This window comes from Equus caballus, chromosome 16, assembly GCF_041296265.1.
Source record: "Equus caballus isolate H_3958 breed thoroughbred chromosome 16, TB-T2T, whole genome shotgun sequence".
NCBI lineage: Eukaryota > Metazoa > Chordata > Mammalia > Perissodactyla > Equidae > Equus > Equus caballus.
Window position 1 is genome coordinate 77,147,602 of NC_091699.1, and position 22,424 is coordinate 77,170,025.

At 35.2% G+C, this 22,424-nt stretch overlaps 1 protein-coding gene across 10 annotated transcripts in view; it reads left to right on the forward strand.

Moving 5' to 3' along the window:
- ANKRD28 (ankyrin repeat domain 28) overlaps positions 1-22,424 on the forward strand; it is a 200,663-nt gene that overhangs the window by 80,149 nt on the left and 98,090 nt on the right. For 6 of the 10 annotated variants that reach the window (XM_023620897.2, XM_070238115.1, XM_023620895.2 and 3 more), the window contains one exon: positions 10,297-10,380. In XM_023620897.2, coding sequence (XP_023476665.1) covers positions 10,367-10,380 — 14 coding nt within the window. In that variant the 5' untranslated portion in view covers positions 10,297-10,366. Of the gene's footprint in view, positions 1-5,750; positions 9,168-10,296; positions 10,381-22,424 lie in introns of those variants that run through there. The other 4 variants (XM_014731850.3, XM_070238117.1, XM_023620899.2 and 1 more) reach the window with 4 other exon arrangements.

Sequence of the window (22,424 nt, forward strand, 5' to 3'; positions counted from 1 at the left end):
AGTACCTTATTTAGACTACATAAGGTCTTTTTCCCCCAGCTTTATTGAGGTATAATTGACAAGTAAAAATTGTATATATTTATAGTATACAACATGATGATTTGAGATACCTATACATTACAAAACCTTGCAGGACGTTTGGTCCCATCCAAAACGTCCATGAGGATATTTGGACCATGCCAGATGGTTTTGACAGGGCCAAATATCAAGGACGTTTTGGCATGGACCAAATGTCTGATGGACCTTTTTGACAGGACCAGATGTCAGGGACCTTTTGGAGTGGACCAAATGTCTTATGGATGTTTTGGACAGGACCAAATATCTTCTAATCATTGTGAAATGGTTACTACAATCAAGCTAATGTGTGTTAATTAACACATCTACCACTTCACATAGTTACCATTTTTTTCTTTTGTGATAAGAACGGAAGATCTACTCTCAGCAAAGTTAAAGTACGCAGTACCATATTGTTAACCACAGTCACCATGCTGTGTGTTAGATCCAGAACTTACTCATCTTAAAACTAAAAGTCCGTGGCTTTTCACCAGTGTCTCCCCATTTCCCTCACCCCTAAGCTCTTGGTAATCCCCATTGTACTCTCTGCTTCTATGAATTTGACTTTTTTAGATTCCACATTCAAGTGTTTGTCTTATGTATTTGTCTTTCTGTGTCTGGCTTATTTCACTTAGCATAATGCCCTCCAGATTCATCCATATTGTTGAAAATGGCAGGATTTCCTTCATTTTTTTTTTTTTTTTAAAGATTTTATTTTTTCCTTTTTCTCCCCAAAGCCCCCCGGTACATAGTTGTATATTCTTCGTTGTGGGTTCTTCTAGTTGTGGCATGTGGGACGCTGCCTCAGCGTGGTCTGATGAGCAGTGCCATGTCCGCGCCCAGGATTCGAACTAACGAAACACCGGGCCGCCTGCAGCGGAGCGCGCGAACTTAACCACTTGGCCACGGGGCCAGCCCCTGATTTCCTTCATTTTTATGGCTGAAAAATATTCTGTTCTATATACATACACTGCATTTTCTTTATCTGTTCATCTATCGATAGACATTTAAGTTGTTTCCGTATCTTAACTTTGTGAATAATGTTGCAGTGAACACAGGAGTGTAGACATCTCTTCAAGATACTGATTTCATTTCCTTTGGAGATATATCTGGAAGTGAGATTGCAGGATCTTATGGTAGTTTTATATTTAATTTTTTGAGGATCCTCCATACCATTTTCGGTGGTGGCTGTACCAATTTACGTTCCCACCAGCAGCTTAGAAAGGTTCCCTTTTTCCCACTTCCTTGTCAACGCTTATGTCATCTTTTTGATACCAGCCGTCCTAACAAGTATGAGGTGAAATCTCCTTGTGGTTTTGCTTTGTGTTTCCCTAATGATAGGTGATGTTGAGCACCTTTTCATGTACCCGTTAGCCGTTTGTATGTCTTCTTTAGAAAAATATCTGTTTAGGTCATTTGCCCATTTTTAAAATCAGGTTATTTGTTTTTTTGCCTTCAAGTTGTATGAGTTCCTTATATATTTTGGATATTAACCCCTTATCAGATATATGATTTGCAAATATTTTCTCCCATTCCATAGGTTGCCTTTTCATTTTGTTGATGGTTTCCTTTGCTGGGCAGAAGCTTTTTAATTTGATGTGGTCCCACTTTTTTATATTTGCTTTTGTTGCCTGCACTTTTGGTGTCATATCCAAAAAATTGTTAGTTGCATAAGGTCTTTGAAGGTGGAGACGATACATGACATTTTGTAATCTCATACAGTAGAGTGGAAATAATATTAAATATTAGTTCCATCAGTTGCTATTGTAATTTTGGTGAAGATTTTAAAAATAAGGTATTCTCGCCAAAAGGCTTTTAGATTATTTCAGTGTACTGAACTTTGAGTAAGACTGAGCCAAATCTTACCATCCTGTAGGAAGTTTTTATACCCACCTAGAATTAGGCAACTTCAGGATTGTTAATACTTCATTTTCAAATCATGAAGGTAAATGCTAAGGTACAGGCCTGGGATTAAGATTTGAAACCTATTTAGAGCTTAAAGGGACCTTAGATATGATATATAATAAATTATATTCCTCATTTATAAATTTAGACGCTAAAGAAGGCCCAGATTGCTTAAACTCTAGTAAGCACTAGTTGCTTAAGTCAAAAACCTGGGAGTTGTTTGTGATTACCACCTTCTCCCTCACCCCTAGGTCCAGTCTATTAGCATTTATTTCCAATAAATCCTATTTCTAAAATATATCTGGGTGTCTCCATTTACATGCCCAGTATCCTAGCTCAAATTACCCACTCTTTTGGATTACTGCAATAGTTTCCTAACTAGTCCTTTGGCTTCCATCTTCTACTCCTTCAGTCCGTTCTCCGCACCAAAGCTACATAATCTTTCTAAAGAAAATCATGATGACTGCCTTACTTAAAAATCTTTGGTGATTTTTCAGTCACTTAATAAAAAATACAAACTTTATAACTTGGTTTACAAGACTCTGTCTAATCTGAGTTTACCTATTTATCCGACTACATCTGCCATTGTCCCTCATGATTGCCTGCCCCAGCCACGTGGGCCTTCCTCTAGTTCCTTCCCATCCCCCATTTTTTTCCTTGTATTATTTTTCACAGTTTGTAGTCATATAATATTTATTTGCATGTAAACTCCACTAGAACAAAGATTGACTGTTTATATATAATTTTGTTTCCTCAGCCTAGCAGAAAACCTGGCACATAGTAGATGATGAATACAGATGAATGGATGAGTCATTGACTGACTGGATGTTACTGAGCCTTTGTTTCTCATATATAAATTGGATAATAGTACCCAGCAGTGGTGATTGAGGATTCAGTGAGAATATTTTTGATGAATGTTTGTCTCCTTCTTCCTCTACTGATTTTCCTTTGCTTACCAAGGGTAATATAATGGATTGTTCTTCGAGCTGTTTTCTGGTCAGTTATTGTTTCTATTACATTTTGCTGCAGCCAGTGTTTGTAATTCATTTTGTTTATTGAAAATGTAAGTAGCTATACCATACTAGAGTATGGATGGTGGAAGAACAAGGCTGGAAGGATATATGCCCACTGATTACTCTTTAAAGAAAGAGTAAGATTATCACTTAGGTTCAGCTCCAAGTACAAGAAACTCAGAATCACAATGACTTAAACAAGGCAGAACTTCTTGTTTCTCTCTAACCTAAAAGTTGAGAAGTAGGCATTCTGGGACTTTTATGGCAGTTCTGTCCCTCAAAGTCCTCAGAGACCCAGATCCCATTTAGTCTACTGTTCCACTATGCTAGACTCTGGTCCTTGTTTGGTTTAAGATGGTAGCTAGTCATCCATGTTCCAGGAAGCAGGATGGATATGCCATTTGTCCTTTTATGAAGTTTTCTGAAACCCACACACCACTTCTACTTAAAATGCTGGTCAGAACTTTGTCATGTGGCTCCTTGCTTCAAGGGAAGCTGAGAAACTAGTCTTTGTTCTGTGAGGCTCTGTACTTACCCAAAAACCTAATGTTCTAGTTGAATGGAAGATGCGAAGAATGGATACAGAAGATCTTTGCAAAGAACACATGAGATTAATATGTAATATTAATATGTGTTAATATGCAGTCCATAATCATGCTAATAATGGAAGGGTTAACAATTTGTTAATTACATTTGTAAAGTGTCAGTGGTGTCAAACCACTTGAGATCTTCAGATACGTTGGTTGTCAGCAATTTTGGAAGTATGATTGGGTAAACATTTAAAAAATGGCCTAGTTCATAAATACATTACATGCAGAGAATTAAATCTGATCTGTTGTAAGGATTTTGAATTCATCATTCTTTTAAATAAATAGTGACGTTTTTGCAGTGGCTATACTATCACAAAGAAATCTGACCAGTAGCCTAGAGAGCAGCTATCTCTTGTTTGGTTTTTTCCACCCCCTCTCCTTCCACCCCATTTTCTTTTAAATCTGTTCATAAGACTTTTTCTGAAGTCTTATGGACAGATGAGGCATAACTCAAGAAGATTGTTCAGGATTCTTGAACTATGAGAAATATTTCTGAAACGTGGTTTGAACTCACTTCTGTCTTTCACCACAAGCTTTTTATTTGTTAATACTCAGAGACTAACTTGGCACAGAGTAGCCCCTTAATGCACCCTGCATAAAGTATTTTGTTCTGTGATAATCAGTGTGGAGTTCCCAGATTGTAAGAGATAAGATGAGCTTTGGGTTGAATCTCTATGCAGAAAGGAAAAATCATTTGTTTCAAAAAAAGAATTCTGATGTAACAAAATTAGGAACCTAAAAATAATCTTTCAGGATGTTAAACTTTTTTATCAGTAAAATGAAGGTTTAAACCAGCTCTACCATTATGTGTTCTGTGAAGAGTAGGAGTAACCTTTTGATAGGATAAATTTTAGCATAAAGAATGCGAGGATTATGAAGTTGTCAGGGTTGAAATGATTGGCTTATTAAAAAATTAATCTAATTTGGCCTAAAAAGTAAGTGCCTCAAGGAAAACCCGCATCCCCTTGCCATCGTTTAGCTGAAAGAAAAAAATGTTGAACTTAAGTTTGCACACTCTTTGTCAGTAATTTTTCACCATATGTACTTTCTCCATTCCTAATTTCTTAAGTACTTATTTACTTTTCTCCTTTTCCTTTAAGATGTGAGTTCCTTGAGGTTAGGGGTCTGTCTTACTCAGTAGACGATATAAAACAGTACTATATGGTGCTGTTAACTTAGATAATGAAAAATATTGAAGTATTTCTCTCTCAGTATCTTTGATTATCTAGTATATCATGGGCCAGTACTTTTTACCCTTCTCTTTCCCTAGACTGTAAAATACAGTGAATATAGAAGACTGGAAAAACCTATAGTCCTACTTCTCGCCTAAGTTTACTACTCTCTCCCCCAACAATACTTAGTAAACTCTTGTCTGGTTGCTGGAGTGTAAGACAAACTTCTAGCAGTCTCTCAAGAGACCTGAAAAGGGTAGAGACTTAGCAACTGAATGGGATCTCCAGACACCAATCTGAATCACCTCACCAGTAGGGGGGAGAGGTTGTCAGTACCTCGCTATTTGCTCACTGGCTTCGCAAGGGATATCATTCAACTACCCTAAATATCCATAATCATGAGATTATCTTTATTTTAAACTGTAAACTTTATACTATGAATAACACTATCAAGTAGATTCTGTTAATGTCCTTTAATAGATGTTGAAATGAGAGGTTTAGTAACTTGCTGAAGGTCACACAGTTATGTTTGTTAGTGGGAGGCTGGATTTAGAATACAAGCAGTTTGGCTACAAAGCCTCCATTTTCAGTCGCTGTGCTATTACAGTATATCTCCTAGATTAAAATCTCTGGAGATTATTATTCATTCTTATTTTATAAATGTGAAGAAATGTAGACTCGGGCTTTAAGGAGTCTTGCCCAAAGACCCAGCTAATAAGTAATGGAATCAGAATGTGAACTTCAGGTAGGCTGACTCCTAAGCCCTTAGTTTTAGCTGTCATCCTATATCATTGTTTTATATCCTGTCAACTTCTGCGTTTAAGTTGTTCACCTGCTAGAGGTGTGAAAATCATTTTGTTGCACCTTAATGCCTCCTGTATTTTCTGATTAAAGTGTGTGTGTGTGTTTGTATTAATCCCCCCATTGTTCTTTATAATGTTGCCACTCTATTCCAGAGTCTTGTGACATCATAGAATTCATTTCAGTGAGATTATTTACAGGTGGAAGAAAGTAGAAGGAAACAATATGTGTATAACACAGGTCCTTCAGACTTCAAGGAGTTTGCTTTCTGGTTGGGAAAAACTTAAATTAAGTATGGAAGTTGGCCTAGAACATTAAACAGGATGTACCAGCTTAGGTCTAAGTAGGTGAATTTATGTACTGGATACTTTGAAACAAGTTAAAATTGTCGATGTAAAAAGAGATTTCGTTTTAGGGAGGAAAGAAACCCTGAAGATAGAATATAGAATGTTACTATAATGGTTTCATTTTCAGATATTTCAAATATCAAGATGATATTTTTGATTTAGCCATGTGGAGATAGTTAACATCATTTTTGTATGTCAAAATATTTGCATATGTTTAGCTTAAAACCATTTTTTCTGTTTTAAAATACAACTATGTGAAATGTTAGCATATTTTAATATCTTGGTACAATTATGTTAGGGTTACAGGTTTTTTTGGTATTTAATGGTTTTTGTTCTTAAATTATATATATCATGCTTGGTTTTTTTGTTTTTGTTTTGATAAGTAAACTGGCGTAAACGAGTGAGGTAACACTAACCCTGAAATACTCATTTAAAAATAACTTGTTTGGGAATATTATCCCAATAAATAGTATATTCCCTCGTTACCTAAACTTTTCACAACTATGATAGGTTACCTGTCTTTTAAAATCACTTTTACAGTATAGTATTATAGGTTGCAAAGATCTTGAGACTGTGTGTGTGTACACTCAGTGGAAGCAGAATAGATTAGAAAGAGTACCTGTTTGGAATTAGGTGCAATTTTATTAATTTACATGAGTTTGGATAAAATACTTAATTTCTGAGTCTACTTTTTCCTCCATACAAGGTTATTGTATTAAATGAAAATTTACACCACCTAGCACATCATAAATGTTCAGAAATAACTATTATGTTTATTAATAAAAATACTGATTGATAGAACAAAGAAAAGGATTGAAGGGGAACCATGGCATATTCTTAGGGATATTTCCCAAAAGAAAAATTACAATCATTGAGTAAACAGAGAAAGAGGAGAAAGGCTAACTAGTATAAATTGGTTGTTTCTGGCACTTCTTTATTCCTTTGTGGAAATTAACTTTATAGAAGAGGAAGATTCTTTGCTTTCTTTGTATTACCCTGTGCCTTTTTGATGTATAGATAATTTAGTACCAAAGACTTAAAATGATAGTTTTATGTAGCTATTTAACAGATTTTAAGAGTTTATTCCTTTTCCAGATTGGAAGGTAGAATTATTTAATTTCTTTGGTGAAAATTCAAAGATTCATAGAATGTTAGTTAGGATTTCTACATTATGAAATTTTTATTTTTTGCCTTTAAAAATATGATGCTTAAATTCAGTGACTTAGAAATTATTAGTAAATCTTAAATTTCTTTTGTTTAAACTTTGCATCTTGAAAATAACATACATCTGGTAGATTAAAAATGGTCTTGATATAAAATAGGAATAAAATCTTAGGTTCATGGTTTCTGTATTCTCAGAAAATATTTCTCCATCATTAAAAGAATTCTCTTTTATGGGTTCACTGCAGGCATTCTTATTGCAGCTGTCATTACAGGGTTAAACATTTGCTATATTGTAACATACGAAAGCAGTTAAACTGTTTGGAATTGTTTACTTGCTAAAACCAGTGTTAGTCAGCAGAGGCAGTACACCAGATTTCCTTGTGGCTTTTAGTGGAAAATGTTAAAAGCGCACTCATTTTTCAGTTATAGAATTTTTCGGTTTGATCTGGATTAGTCACAGAACTGGCATGAACCTTCTAATTGTGAAGGCTGTCCAAATGCACTATTTTTTTCTCCTGCTAGAGGAAGTTACATCCTGAGCAGTAGCTCAGATCTCTGGTAAGTGTAACATGTGAGCATTACTAGGCATTTCATCCTGCGGTTCTGCAGTCTTTGCTATTCAGACTGTTGCTCAGTTGGAATGCTTCTGTGGGGCCGGTCCTGAGGTTCAATAGATATTTTCTAAGGACCTTCTCATTTGGTGGTATCGGTGGAGTTTTATCGGTGGAGTTTTACAAGATCATCTGAGGAAGAGGAAAGCATCTGAAACCTGCTGAAAAGGATAACTGTAGCGGTTTTCGCGATGGAAGGAAACTATATTGGCACAGAGGCAGATGATTGAATAAAGTAGTTGGCTCAAAGAAGATGCACAGTCTGCTGTTTTTTCCTCTGAATGAAGACTATTTAATGGAAGCTGTATTCATGCGGAGATCAAAGGAAACACTGGAATGATAAACTACTGGGGTTTTTCTCATTCTCCTTTTTAAAATGAAAAACCTGAAGCTGTAATTTGAGCTCAAATGCCTTCTAATTCCTTCGCAGCCTGCGTGTTCTATTAGGATTCTCCGCTAACACCATTTCTGCCTGGTGCCTGTGTCCTTTCGCTGGAGCAGCCACAGACAACTGCCTGATGGAAAAGGAATGAACGTTCTGCCTTGCTTATGCTATCGATGGGAATAAAGCTATCTGTGTTTCTTCTATTATATGGGGTATCTGGATTAATCAAGCTGTATTCTAGTACCAAGAGTCCTGTTGTCTCTTGTGGTCTGACTCATCGCATGTAAATGTACTGCAGCTTTGCTATTAATGCAGAGTGTTGTTTCTTTTTCTTTCCCAAACACAGAAAGAATTGTCAACCTCTGAGCTTCATTTTTAAGCATTTTTGCTGAGCTCTAGATGTATTTTTTTTTTCTGGATAGTATCTGCATTAAACCAGTGAAGCTGAAGAAATGAAGATAAATTAGAAGTGGAAACAGAATAGTGAGATTTTATTTTTTATCTTCAGTTATTAGCAAGCCAGCTACTGGTAACTATATGACCTTGTAGGCAAGAGTGGGTATAGCTGTAATGGTCTTCTGTCACAGCAGTTGTTTCTCATTTCATTCTGTATCGTTCGGTGTTGTCACCCAAAACAGTGATCTTTTTATGCAAGTAAATTTCTGTGAGACAGAGAGCAATGTGACTATTTTGGTAGGGGAAAAATATTTTTAAATGAGCTTGTATTGGACTCAGTTTCAGTTATTGACATGTCGAGGTGAAGTTTCTTTTAAGTTATTGCAGTAACCCAACAGAAAATAATTGGATTTTGTTGTTTTTAGGAAGTTAAAAGTTATGTAGTCATAATTTTAAACTTCAGTTTTTCCAATAGTACTTATTAACTTAAAAACAGCTGCGCTGTTTAGAGGATGATTCTCAGTGTTGTCCAGAAGAGGAGGAAAAACTACTTGTGCTCTTCCGACTGTGACTTTTATCAGATAGCTTAGAATTTAGTACTTAAAAGAGCGAATGAGTCGAGTGTGTATTGTTGTTTTGGAGGAGGTAGAAGATGAATCTCCTGCATTCATTTCTAAACTGCCACAGGAAAATAAATCCCTATACTCTACACCTTCTGGAAATGCATTGGTAAGATATGAGAGTTTATATGTTTACTGTGCTCTGAACTAGTAGGGTAAATTTTCTTTTTTAAGAATAAACATAAGTTAGTTTTCACTAGTTTCATTAAAAACCCAAAATAAAGCAATATAGCTGTGTAAATATGATGCAGTATTACTTGTGTATAAAATATACATTTCTGATTTTCAGATGTTTAACATTTCAGACTTACTACCTCTTAATCACTTAAAAAGATTTTCTTTAAAATAATTTGAGAATAGTAGTTATGGCAACCACGTTTCTGTTTTCATTTTGTGGTTTTAAAAGCTGATGTAACAAGAATGAGGAACTCTGTATGTTTTAGGAAAGTACTACCAGCAACACCGAGGCACAGCCTTTCCTGTAATGAATTTTATGTATTTACATGCAAGACTTTTATATGAAAAAGAATCAGACTTCATCCTTCACCTTATTTTTAATGCTGTTGTCAATTGGCTTCTTGTTTGCCTCGTATAATATGATACCTTATCACAGAGGCTGTGTCGTTGATTAAGAAGTTGTTATATTTAGACATGCCCGTGTTTGCCTCTTCAGGTTATTCAGGTATGCAGTACTTTCTGATCTTTGAGTAGTAGTGATTTTCATCAATAGCCAGATTTTCTTTCTTTGGATTTATACCTTTGTACGTGCAATACTAACCCATTCAAGTTGTTTCAATGACCTAAACAGAACTTTTCAAAGAAGCATTCTTTCATGGACCTCATCGTGGCCTGAGAACTGCTAATGTTGACAAGTTGTGTCCTGCTAGTAAACGTTGAGATGTCACACTTGTATTTGGGAGAGACTTTCTTTTTACCATATATATAAACAAAAGTCTTCCACTCATAAAAAATAAAATCTGATTGTGTTTATTATACTACCTAAGTTTGTCATGCTGAATTGATTTTCTTTTTTTAATTAGGCTGCCTTTTTTCTTTCCAAGGAAGAATCCTATACTTTCATACAATTTGACCTCATGAAACTTTTGGTTAATGTCAGAAAGCAAATGATTATTGTTGATATAGGGAAGAAAAATTTTAGATTTAAAAGTTATTTGGAAATATCTTTAGAATCATCCGTGTGGTGTGATTAATGTTTTCATTACTCTCTTGTATTTTAGCCATCACTGGTGCAAGCTATATTTAATGGAGATCCTGATGAAGTTCGAGCACTAATATTTAAGAAAGAAGATGTTAACTTTCAGGTAAAACAATCAATTCACTATACCAGTCTTTAAACCTACTTTTCAAAATCTCTTTCCTAGAGTTATGATTTTTGTTAAAAAGACATAACACAAATCTGTAACAGTGGTTTTGATGAGGGCAGAAGGGTCTTGAGGCAAAAGGGAAGAGAGTGGACATATATTCAAGGATAATAACTAAAACACGAAACAGCTAGGAGCCAATGAAGGTCATTTGTTTCCCAGCTTTTTACTTTGAGATTTTTCACAGAAGAGTTGAAAAAATACTCTAAATACCCATGTACCCTTGACTTAGATACAGCGTTGGTAACATTTTGCTACATTTGCTTTCTCTCTCATACTTACACAGATTATATACATATATATGCATATATTTTTTTCTTTTGCTGAATTCCATTTGAAAGTATGTTGCACATATCATGACATTTCGCTGCTAAATACTTGTGTGCATTTCAGATGAGAGTTCTTTTTTGTGAACTCGACATAAAGGATATTTCTATTAAGTTTATAACATATCTAAATTGATTATGAGGTCAAATTTGCTTTCTGTAAGTAATCGTGGTAAGCGTTATACACAGACTCATCTGTTTGAGTCTCTCAGTAAAGAAAGACATAGTGTTTGAAAAGTCTCCAAACTTAAAGATTTAGTGGATTTAACATTCAGGGCTGACATGAGGTACAATTTTAGAGTGAGTATATGGATAATTTCCTCTCTGTATATAATTCTCCAGTGGCCAGTAAATTGAGGCTGAAAATATATAATTTACTATAATAAGATGAACTTCATTAATGTATATATTTTTACTGGAAATAAATGTTTTCAGTACATTTTTCATACATAATTCAGTCCTCTGAATTAGGGAGGGTGGGGAGGAGAGGTCATGATTCATGAAGTCACTATAGCAACACCAAAACAGATGACCTAGAAATGATTGGTAGTTCTAAGAAAGGCATATCCTGCAAGCTCATCTCAAACTCTCATTTTTTCCTCCGTTCTTTCATACAATACTGTTGTGACCACTTAACGTTAAATAGATATAAAAAGTATTTATCTTATTTTTTAAAATTGGATTATTTGAGTAGATTTGAATCTTTAAAATGGTTATGATTTTGATTAGAAAATGGTTCATTCTAACATTGGGTAGTGATCAAAATGCTATCATTGCACAGATTTTTCTTAAACCTTCCTAAGTGAATTGCCTTTGTTTATATTTATTGGAAACATGTACCTAATTCAGGATTTATTTATTTATTTTAAATAGAGTGCCTGTTCACTTTACTTAATTGAGGTGTCCTGAAGAGTCTACTTCTCTTAGGACGGAAAATAGTTATAGAGGTATAGACTTATGAAAAGGAGGAAAATGACCTTCTGTTTTAACTCTTTTTCTTTGTTTTTTTTAATAGTACTAGTAAATCTTATCTTGGTGAGAAGTTTGGACTGTAACCCTACTTACCCTGGTTAGTTTCTTTGTCATTACAAAGTCTCATAGCCAACACTGCTTTTTTGCTATATTAATCAGAATATCCTAAATTGAAAAAAATTTATTCAGAATCATTTTTGAGCACCAGTTTATTCTCCTGGTGTGTGACTCTCTTTTATGATTTTCAGCCTCTATTTTTCTACTTACAGCTTCCTTTCTTTACTTACTTTCAACTATCAATTCTTAACATCTGCTAACCTATTCCCTTGCTCGGAAACTTAGGGCAGAACTAAAAGCTAGGTTAGTACTTCAAATCAGTAGGTCCATCTTTTTTTTTTTTTTCTTTTTTTTTCCGAGGAGGATCAGCCCTGAGCTAACTGCTGCCAATCCTCCTCTTCTTGCTGAGGAAGACTGGCCCTGAGCTAACATACGTGCCAATCTTCCTCTACTTTATACGTGGGACACCTGCCACAACATGGCCTGCCAAGTCATGCCATGTCTGCACCTGGGATCCAAACCGGCCAACCCTGGGCCGCTGAAGCAAAACATGCTCACTAAACTGCTTTGCCACCGGGCCAGCCCCTCAGTAGGTCCTTCTTGAGGGTGACTGTTTGGTTGTTTTTGGCAAATATTTTTATGGTTGCTCTTAGGCCTTTTCTCTTGTGATTCTTAGTAGTTGAGAGCATTTAATTATAAGATTTGTTAAATCTTTGGCCATTCTTTTAATTCAAAATGGTAAATTTTTTTCTTTTTCTATTTTTGTCCTCTGTGATAAGGAGTCACATAGGATTTCAAGAGGCATATGTGTGTAATAAAAATTATACTGTTTTGTCATATAAAATCCACTGTCTCTTGATCAGTAATAAAATATTTTGAAGCTTTATGTCAGTGTAACAGTGGTGTTTTTCTAAGATAAATTTGTTTAAATAAGTATTTGAGAATAACATCTGACTTTTTGAAACTTACATTTTTTGAAGTTATTTTTATAAATTTTTAGAATAGGTATGAGAGTTCAGATTTGTTTCTCTCCTGTTAAATAAACATTGTGATTATTTTAGATTGGTTTATTCAGTCATATCCTAAAGTTTTGAGTACTGTGGACCACTAAATAGCATCTTTCTTAGTAACACACCTAATTGATTTTTAACAAAACTCTAATTTAAAATATTATGCCTTCATATTATTTGGTCTGAGAACAAAGTGTTCTACTGTAAAAGCTAGGTAAGATGATTTCATTAGAAAATGCTAGAGTTTCCTATTTGGAGGCTTTGTGCGACTAAATTGACTAAATATAGGTTTATTGCTTATATAATATTTTAATCCCAGAGCAGTGATTTGGGGGTTGTTTAAAACAATAATGTCAGAGCTCTGCATGAGTTTCTCTGTGAGACTTGGCTTTCTCCTGGTGGTAAAGAGATGACTGCTACATCATGTACCCATGACAAACAACCAAAGAAGGTGGAAGGGGGACTCTCCGTATACATATACTTTTTTTTCTTTTTTTAATCTAACAAAAACATCTTTTCCAGAATCCCCACAGAACTCCCCTTGAGATTCCATTGGTTATAAACCCACTCTAAATCAATCCCCAGGGGAAGGTAGAATGGGATTAGCTTTTTGCTTAGCTCAATCATTGTTCATCACCTGGTTCATCCCCTGGGGTGAGAATAGAGACTTATCATCACTGATTATATTACCCTTCCATATCTGGAGAAAATCAGAATTTTCATAGGAAGGAATAAAGGGAAAACAGTTGTTTGGTTAGGTAACCTAATGGAAAAAATTTTTGATTGCCTACAAACAGTTGAAATAGTAAACTTTTGGAAAAATAAAAGTCCTTGGATGTGAGAGAAGGACTGTAAACCAAAAAGATGAAACATAGTCAAAAAATTTTGAAGGCAGAGTGGTATATATAAAGAACAATTGGAATATAAGTTGAAAGACATAAGGACTCGTATCTTCTTAGCCTAATTAGCTATACTACTTGAGCAAATCCATTTAACTTCTCCAGGACTCACTTTTCTTTTGTTGTAAAATGTGTGGAATTACATTAATTGCCTTTGGGGTGTTTTCCTACCCCAAATTTAGGGTACTCTAAAAATTGAGTGACCTTGAATGACCTCCTGCTTTTGACCAGAAGATTTCATTTGTATTTCTAGATTTATGTGGCCAAAATAGTAATAATAATTAAATGTCTTTCCCTATGATTTACCTGAACTTAATACCGTGTTGTGGAGCCCAAATAATTTGATCTGACGTATTAGTAACACATTTCAGAGGAAAGGTCTGACTTTATAAGAAAATTATTTTCTACAAGTAGAAATTGTTTTTCTCTATCCAGAGTAATAGAATCTGGAATTTAGAATTTAGAATAAATAAATAGAATAAAATTCTTAATTATAGAATTTTATTTCAGACAGTGACATGCCTAAGCTTTTTTATGTTACTTGATTTAACTCACACAACAATATTGTAAAGTTGGTAGGTTATCATTTCCGTTCCACCAGTAGATGACAAAACTAAAACTCAGAAAGGTTAAACACCCCAGGATCAGTAAGTATAGCAGAACAGGAATTTGAACCTCTGTCAGACTTGACAGTAACTGGGGAAATAATAAAGTAAATTGGAGAGAGAGAAATATTTTCTCTTTTTCCAAATAGTGCCATAAAGCAATAATGGTTCAAAAATGGATATTTTCCCCTAAAAGTTATGTCCATGTTGTATGGACCTCCTACCTTTTAAACTCTAATACAAATATGATCCTAATTTTCATGGTGCCAAGTGCTATTAAATTTTAACATTGCAAATGAGTGAATACGCAAGCCTCCCTTAGTGTCATATTTTTTGGCTGGATAAAAATGTTATTCACAGTAGTCTCAAGCTAGGGGTAATTATCATCCAGCCAACGCAGTTTTTAGTGTTTAAATCAGAGGAAGGTTTAGATTATGAGTGACCTTTTGAAAACTCCGAAGAGTTGATGTAAGAGCTAGTCATTAGACCTTGTCTCTATCATATAACTTAATATTTTTTAAAATGCTACCTTGTGTATTTTACTTGTTGGCTTCTAAATTTAGATAGACTTTGTCATTCAAAATATTTTGGGATTGGTTTTGCCAAAGTAGTCTTCCAAATTATTAACACCTTTTAAGCTTTCAAAAATACTTTCTGGGATCATTGAAATGATGTTGATTTTACTTTGTCAGATGAAGTGTTCAGCAAATATATACATATACATACATGTGTTTGTGTATATCACACAAGCAGATTGTTGGTTTTCATTCTTTTTGTAATACTGTTGTTGGCAGTTAACACAAAGTAGTAAACCCTAAGTTTACACAGGTTGCCTGATTTTCACCCACCCCTATCCTTCACAGTGTTCTCTTAGCCTTTTCTGGAAATGAGCAAGAAGTGCTCTAATCTAACAAATCTTTCTTGTGGCCACATGTCGCTTCTGCTGTCAGTACACCAAGCTGTTGATGTTCCTAAGCTCTTAAAACTTCTTCACTCAGTTATTTGAGGTTATGTGTACTCTCTGTCCTAAAACTGTATGTCTGTACATGGTCTTCTGTAGCTACTCACAGTAATTTGTATTAGAGCCCACAACCCTCCAGCCTGATCACACGTGTACCCATCCAGCTTCCAGCTGGATCCATGGAACATGGGGCAGAAAGAGGGAGTGAAAATAGAGAAGAACCAACTCAGCTTCCACTGAGGAGAGAATTCCCCTATAGTTTCTCCATGCCTAGAAATGGCACCTCTCCTCTATTCTTGCCAGTGCCTAGATTCCAGCCTGAGATTTTTAAATTTTCTTCACCAATGTTCAGGTTTCCTCCAAGATCCATAAATGAGTGTATGTTCTCTGTCATTGTGACTGAATAGCTATTATGGTGGTCCTGAAACAAAGAAGGTATCGTCCAATGAGAACAGGTCATTTTGCAGCTAGAAACTGTTGACTTATTTTTGTATTCCATTTATATATTGTTTTTTATTTAGCATATACATGTTCTACATCTTCCTTTGTTATCCCCAATGTATTTTGGGAATCATTCCATGTTAGTATATGGAAAGCTTCCTCATTCTCTTTATAGCTACGTAGTTTTATATTGTGTTTATAACTTTATTTAACTTCTTCCCCTCTAAGAGGGTATTTGGGTTATTTTTAATCTTGCTAATTGGTAATAAATGAGAGATTTTAGCCGAGTAAACAAAAATTCTCCTTCAGTGGACAAGCAAAGATTTTAGAATGTTTGTATTTATTGTGAATTATTAAATACATTATGAAATTCTCAAACAATCTGCATGTCCTCTGAATTCTTTGTTTAAAGCAATTTTAGTGGACATGTATATATACATTGGTGGTGAGAAAATAATGTTATTTTTTATAGAGATCAAGTATCTCTACTCAGAAATAATGCTGATGACTTCCTTTTCCCCTGGGGATTGGTCTTTGTTTATTTTTATTATTTTATAGAGGTAATATTGATTTATATATTGTACATATTTCAGGTGTAAATCATTATATTTCGCCTTCTATGTAAACTGCATCCTGTTCTCCACCAAAAGTCTAGTTGCCATCTGTCACCATACACATGTGCCCCTTTACCCCTGTCACTGTCTTCCCACCCCCACCATCTGTTCTCTGTATCTATGTGTTTTAACCACCAATCTGTTCTGTCTCTCTCTCTGTATTTATCTTCCTCATGAGTGAAATCATACAGCATCAAGGTTCATCCATGGTGCAAATGGCAAGATTTCATCTTTCTAATGGCTGAATAGTATTCCATTGTATATGCATACCACATCTTTATCCATTCGTCCATCAGTGGGCACTTAGTTTGTTTCCAAGTCTTGGCTGTTGTGAATAATGCTGCAATGAACATAGTGGTGCATATAGTTTTTCATATCAGTGTTTTCATGTTCTTTGGATAAATATCGAGAAGTAGAATAGCTGGTATTTCTGTTTTTAACTTTTGAGAAATCTCCATACTGTTTTCCGTAGTGGCTGCACCAGTTTGCATTCCCACCAGTAGTATACAAGGGTTCTCTCTTCTCCACATCCACTTGTTGTTTCTTTTCTTTTTAATAATAACCATTCTGACAGACATGAAGTATAGTGTCTCTTTGTGGTTTTGATTTACATTTCCCTAATAATTAGTAATGTTGAACATCTTTTCATGTGCCTGTTGGCCATTTGTGTATCTTCTTTGGAAAAATGTCTGTTCAGATCCTCTGCTCATTTTTTAATTGGGTTGGGTTTTTTTTGTTGAATTGTATGAGTTTATATATTTTTAATATTGACCCTTTAACAGATAGATGATTTGCAAATATCTTCTCCCAATTGGTAGATGGTTTCCTTTGCTGTGCAGAAGCTTTTTCAGTCTTATTTATTTCTTTTGTTTCCCTTGCCTGAGGAGATGTCAAAGAGTGTACTGCCTCTGTTTTCTTCTAGGCATTTTGTGGTTTCAGGTCTTACATTTAAGTCTTTAATCTATTTTGAGTTAGTTTTTATGTATAGTGTTAGATAGTGGTCTACTTTTCATTTTTTGGCATGTGACCATCCAGTTTTCCCAACACCATTTGTTGAAGAGACTTTCCTTTCTCCGTTGTGTATGTTCTTGGCTCCTTTGTTGAAAATTAGCTGTCCATAAACGTGTGAGTTTATTTCTGGGCTCTCAATTCTGTTCCATTGATCTGTGTGTCTGTTTTTCTGCCGGTATCGTGCTGTTTTGATTACTATAGTGTTGTAATGAATGTTGAAATCAAGGAATGTAATACCACCAGCTTCATTTTTTTTCTCAGGATTGCTTTGGTGGTTTTGTGTATTTTGTTCTGTATAAATTTTAGAATTCTTTGTTCTATTTCTGTGAAAAATATTGTTGGGATTTTGATGGGAATTGCATTGAATCTGTAGATTGCTTTAGGTAATATGGACATTTTTAACTATGTTAATTTTCCTGATCTATGTTAATTTTTCTAATCCATGATCATGGAGTATCTTTCCGTTTCTTTACACCTTTGATTTTTTTCAACGTCTTAGAGTTTTCAGTGCACAGATCTTTCACCTCCTTGGTTAAATTCATTCCTAGGTATTTTATTCTTTTTATTGCAACTGTAAATGGGATTGTATTTTGGATTTCTTGTTCTGCTAGTTTGTTATTAGTGTGTAGAAACACAACTGATTTTTGTATGTCGATTTTGTACCCTGCAACTTTACTCTATTTTATTATTTCTTATAGTTTTGTGTGTATTCTTTAGGGTTTTCTATATATAGAATCATGTCATCTGCAAATAGTGACAGTTTTACTTCTTCCTTTTCAATCTGCATACCTTTTATGTCTTTTTCTTGCCTGTTTGCTCTGGCTGGGACTTCCAGTACTATGTTGAATAAGAGTGGTGAGAGTGGGTATCCTTGTCTTGTTCCTGCTCTTAGGGGGCAGCTTTAAGTTTTTCAGCAAGTATGGTGTTAGCTGTGGGTGTCATATATGGCCTTTATTATGTTGAGATACTTTCCTTCTATGCCCTTTTTTCTTGCTTTTTCTTTTTATTTGGTGAGGAAGATTGGCCCTGAGCTTACACCTCTTGCCAATTTTCCTCTTTTTGCTTGAGAAAGAGTGGCCCTGAGCTAACATCTGTGTCAGTCCTCCTCCACTTCGTACTTGGAATGTTACCACAGCATGGCTCAATGAGCAGTGTGTAGGTCCATGCCCAGGATCCAATCTCATGAACCCCAGGCCACCAAAGCAGAGCACGCAAACTTGAGCACTACGTCATGGGGCTGGCCCCTTTTATACCCATTTTGTTGAGAGTTTTTACCATAAATGGGTGCTGATTATTGTCAGGTGCTTTTTCTGCATCTGTTGAGATGATCATGTGAGTTGTATTCTTCATTTTGTTAACGTGGTGTACTACATTGATTGATTTGTGGATGTTGAACCATCCTTGCATGCCTAGAATAAATCCCACTTGATTGTGGTGTATGATCCTTTTAATGTATCGTTGTATTCAATTTGCTAATATTTTGTTGAGGATTTTTGCGTCTATGTTTACCAGTGATATTGGCCTGTAAAAATTTTCTTTCTTTGTGTTGTCCTTGTCTGGGTTTGGTATAAGGATAGTGCTGGCGTCAAAAAAAGAGTGAGGAAGTGTCTCCTCTTCAACTTTTTGGAAGCATTTGAGAAGGATAAGTATCATATCTTTGAATTCACCAGAGAAGCTGTCTGCTTCTGGAGTTTTCTTTTTTGGGAGGCTTTTGATTACTGTTTCAATCTCCTCACTACTAATTAGTCTCTTCAGATTCTCTGTTTCTTCTTGATTCAATTTTGGAAGGTTGTATGATTCTAAAAACTTATCCATTTCTTCTTGGTTATCCAGTTTGTTAGCATATAGCTTTTCATAGCATTCTCTTGTAATCCTTTATATTTCTGTATATTTGTTGTAATTTTTCCTCTTTTGTTTCTAATTTTATTTAAGCCTTCTCTCTTTTTTTCTTAGTCTAGCTAAAGGTTTGTCAGTTATGTTTATTTTTCCAAGAACCAGTTCTTAGTTTCATTGCTACTTTCTGTTGTCTTTTTAGTCATTGTTTTGTTTATTTCCACTCTGATTTTTATTACTTCCTTCCTTCTACTGATTTGGGCTTCATTTGTTCTTCTTTTTCTAGTTCCTGTAGGTGTTCGTTTTCTAGTTCCTATTAGATTGTGTATTTGAGATTTTTTTTGTTTTTTGAGGTAGGCATGTGTACTGTAAACTTCCCTCTTAGCACTGCTTTTGCTGCATCCCATAGATATTGGTATGTTGTGTTTTCATTTTCATTTGTCTCCAGGTATTTTTTGATTTCTTCATTGATCCAGTAGTTATTCAGTAGCATGTTGTTTAGTCTCCACATATTTGTGACTGTTCCAGCTTTTTTGTAGTTGCTTTCTAGTGTCATACTAGAAACGTATGGTTGGAAAAGATGCTTGATATGATTTCATTCTTCTTAAATTTGTTGAGACTTGTTTCCCAACATATGGTCTGTGTACTTTAGAAGAATGTGTGTTCTGCTGCTTTTGGATGGAATGTTCTATATATATCTAATAAGTTCATCTGGTCTAATGTTTCATTTAAGGCCAATGTTTCCTTGTTGGTTTTCTGTCTGGATGATCTATCCATTCATGTAAGTGGGGTGTTAAAGTTTCCTACTATTATTATGTTGATGTCAGTTCCCCCCTTTAGGTCTGTTAATAATTGTCGTATATACTTTGGTACTCCTATGTTAGGTGCATGTATATTAGTAAATGTTAAGTCTTCTTGATGGATTGTACCCTTTATCATTATATAATGTCCGTCTTTGTTGTTATCTTTTTTGGCTTGAGGTCTTTTTTGTCTGACTAATGTATATTTTGTCTGACAAGTATGGCTAACCCCACTTTCTTTTGGTTTCCATTAGCTTTGAATATCATCTTCTGTCCCTTCGTTCTGAGCTTGTATTTGTCTTTAGAGCTAAGATGGATTTCCTAGAGGCAGCATATTGTTGTCTTGTTTTTTAATCCATCCAGCCAGTCTGTGTCTTTTGATTGGTGAATTCAACCCATTTACATTGAGGGTGATTATCGATATATGAGGACTTAATACTGCCATTTTATCCTTTGTTTTCTGGTTGCTCTTTATTTCCATTGTTTCTTTTCCTTGTGTTTCTCTCTGCCATTTCATTGTGGTGGTTTTCTGTGATGTCTTTCTCAGCTTCTTCTTTTATGTTTTTTCACTTTGCTCTGATTTTTTTGTTTTGTGGTTATCATGAGGTTTGTATGAAAGATCTCATAGATGAGATGGTCCTTTTTCTGCTGACAGTGTCTTTTTCTTTTTTTCTTTTTGGCTCCAGATCCTATGCTTATTTTAGTGAGGAAGATTGGCCCTGAACTAACATCTCTTGCCAATCGTCCTCTTTTTTTTTTCTCCCAAAGCCCCAGTACGTAGTTCTATATCCTAGATGTTAGTCATTCTTTGTGGGATGCTGCCACAGCACGGCCAAAACAGTGAACCCCAGGGCACCAAAGTAGTATGCTTGAACTTAACCACTCAGCCACAGGGCCAGCCCCTGCTGATAACATCTTATCTCCATTAGCCTATGCAGGTTCTGTCCTTTTTCTTTTCCCCTTGTATGTTTTTGTTGTCACCAGTTATCCCTTTTTGTATTGTGAATTTGTTACCAAATTGAAGTGATTATAGTTATTTATAATGCTTCCTTTCCCTTTAACATTTATGTTATAATTACACGTATACTATTTTATTCTGCAGAGTTACAATTTTCTGATTCTGTCTGCCTGCCTTGGTCAAAGCTTTGTATATCTTTGTCTTTTTGTTCCAGGTAGAAGAGCTCGTTTCAGCATTTCTTTTAAAGGAAGTCTTGTGGCAGTGAAATCCCTCAGCTCTTGTTTGTTTGGAAAAGCCTTTATTTCTCCTTCATATCTGAAAGATCACTTTGCTGGATAGAGTATTCTTCGCTAACAGTTTTTATTTTTCAATAATTTGAATATATCTTTCCACTCTTTCCTGGCCTGTAGGGTTTCTGCTGAGAAATCTGTTGATAGTCTAATGGGGATCCCTTTGAGGGTTATTGACTTTTTCTCCCTAGCTTTTTAAAAGTATCCTTTCTTTCTTTCTTGTTGATTTTTTTCAGTTTTGTTTTGTGTCTTGGAGAAGATCTTTTTGCATTGAGATACTTGAGTGTTCTGTTAGCTTCATATATTTGTATATCCAGCTCCTTCCCCAGGTTTGAGAAGTTCTCAGCTACTACTTTTTTAAATAAACTCACAGCTCCCTTCTCTCTTTCTTCTCCTTCTGGGTTGCTCATTGCCCTTATGTTGCCCTTTCTAATGGATTTGGATAATTGTTGTAGAGTTTGTACATTTTTTTTTAAAGTATTAGTTCTATCTCCTTTTGTACCTGCATCATTTCTAGGTTTTCATCTTCAGGTTCACTTATTCTCTTTTCCATATGATGTCCTCTATTTTCAATGCTTTTTATTTTTTATTCATTTAATTTTGTTTGTGTGTGTGAGGAAGACTGGCCCTGAGCTAGCATCTGTTGCCAGTCTTCCTCTTTTTGCTTAAGGAAGATTGTCACTGAGCTAACATCTGGGCCAATTTCCTCTACTTTATTTGGGACACCGCCACAGTGTGGCTTGACGAGTAGAGCTAGGTCTGCGCCCAGGATCTGAACCTGCAAACCCCAGGCCGCCAAAGCAGAACATGTGAACTTAACCGCTACGCCACCAGGCTGTCCCCATTCAGTGCTTTTTAATTCATTTTTCATCTCATTATTGAGTTCTTCAGCTTCAGAATTTCTTTGTGCTTTTTTTAGAGTTTCAGTCTCTTTGGTAAAGTATTCTTCTATTCATTGGTTTTATTCCTGAGCTTATTGAACTGCTTTTCTGAGTTTTCTGGAGCTTGTTGAGTTTGTTCATGACTGCTGTATTAAATTCTTTATCAGTTAGATCACAGTCTTCCATGACTTTATGTTTGGTTTCTGCAGAATTGTTTTCTTTTTGTGATAACATGGTACCCTGGTTTTCATGGTGCTTGTTGAGTTAATCCTCTGCCAGTGCATTTGTAGTAGCGAACACATTTTTAATTTAGATATAACTTTGTT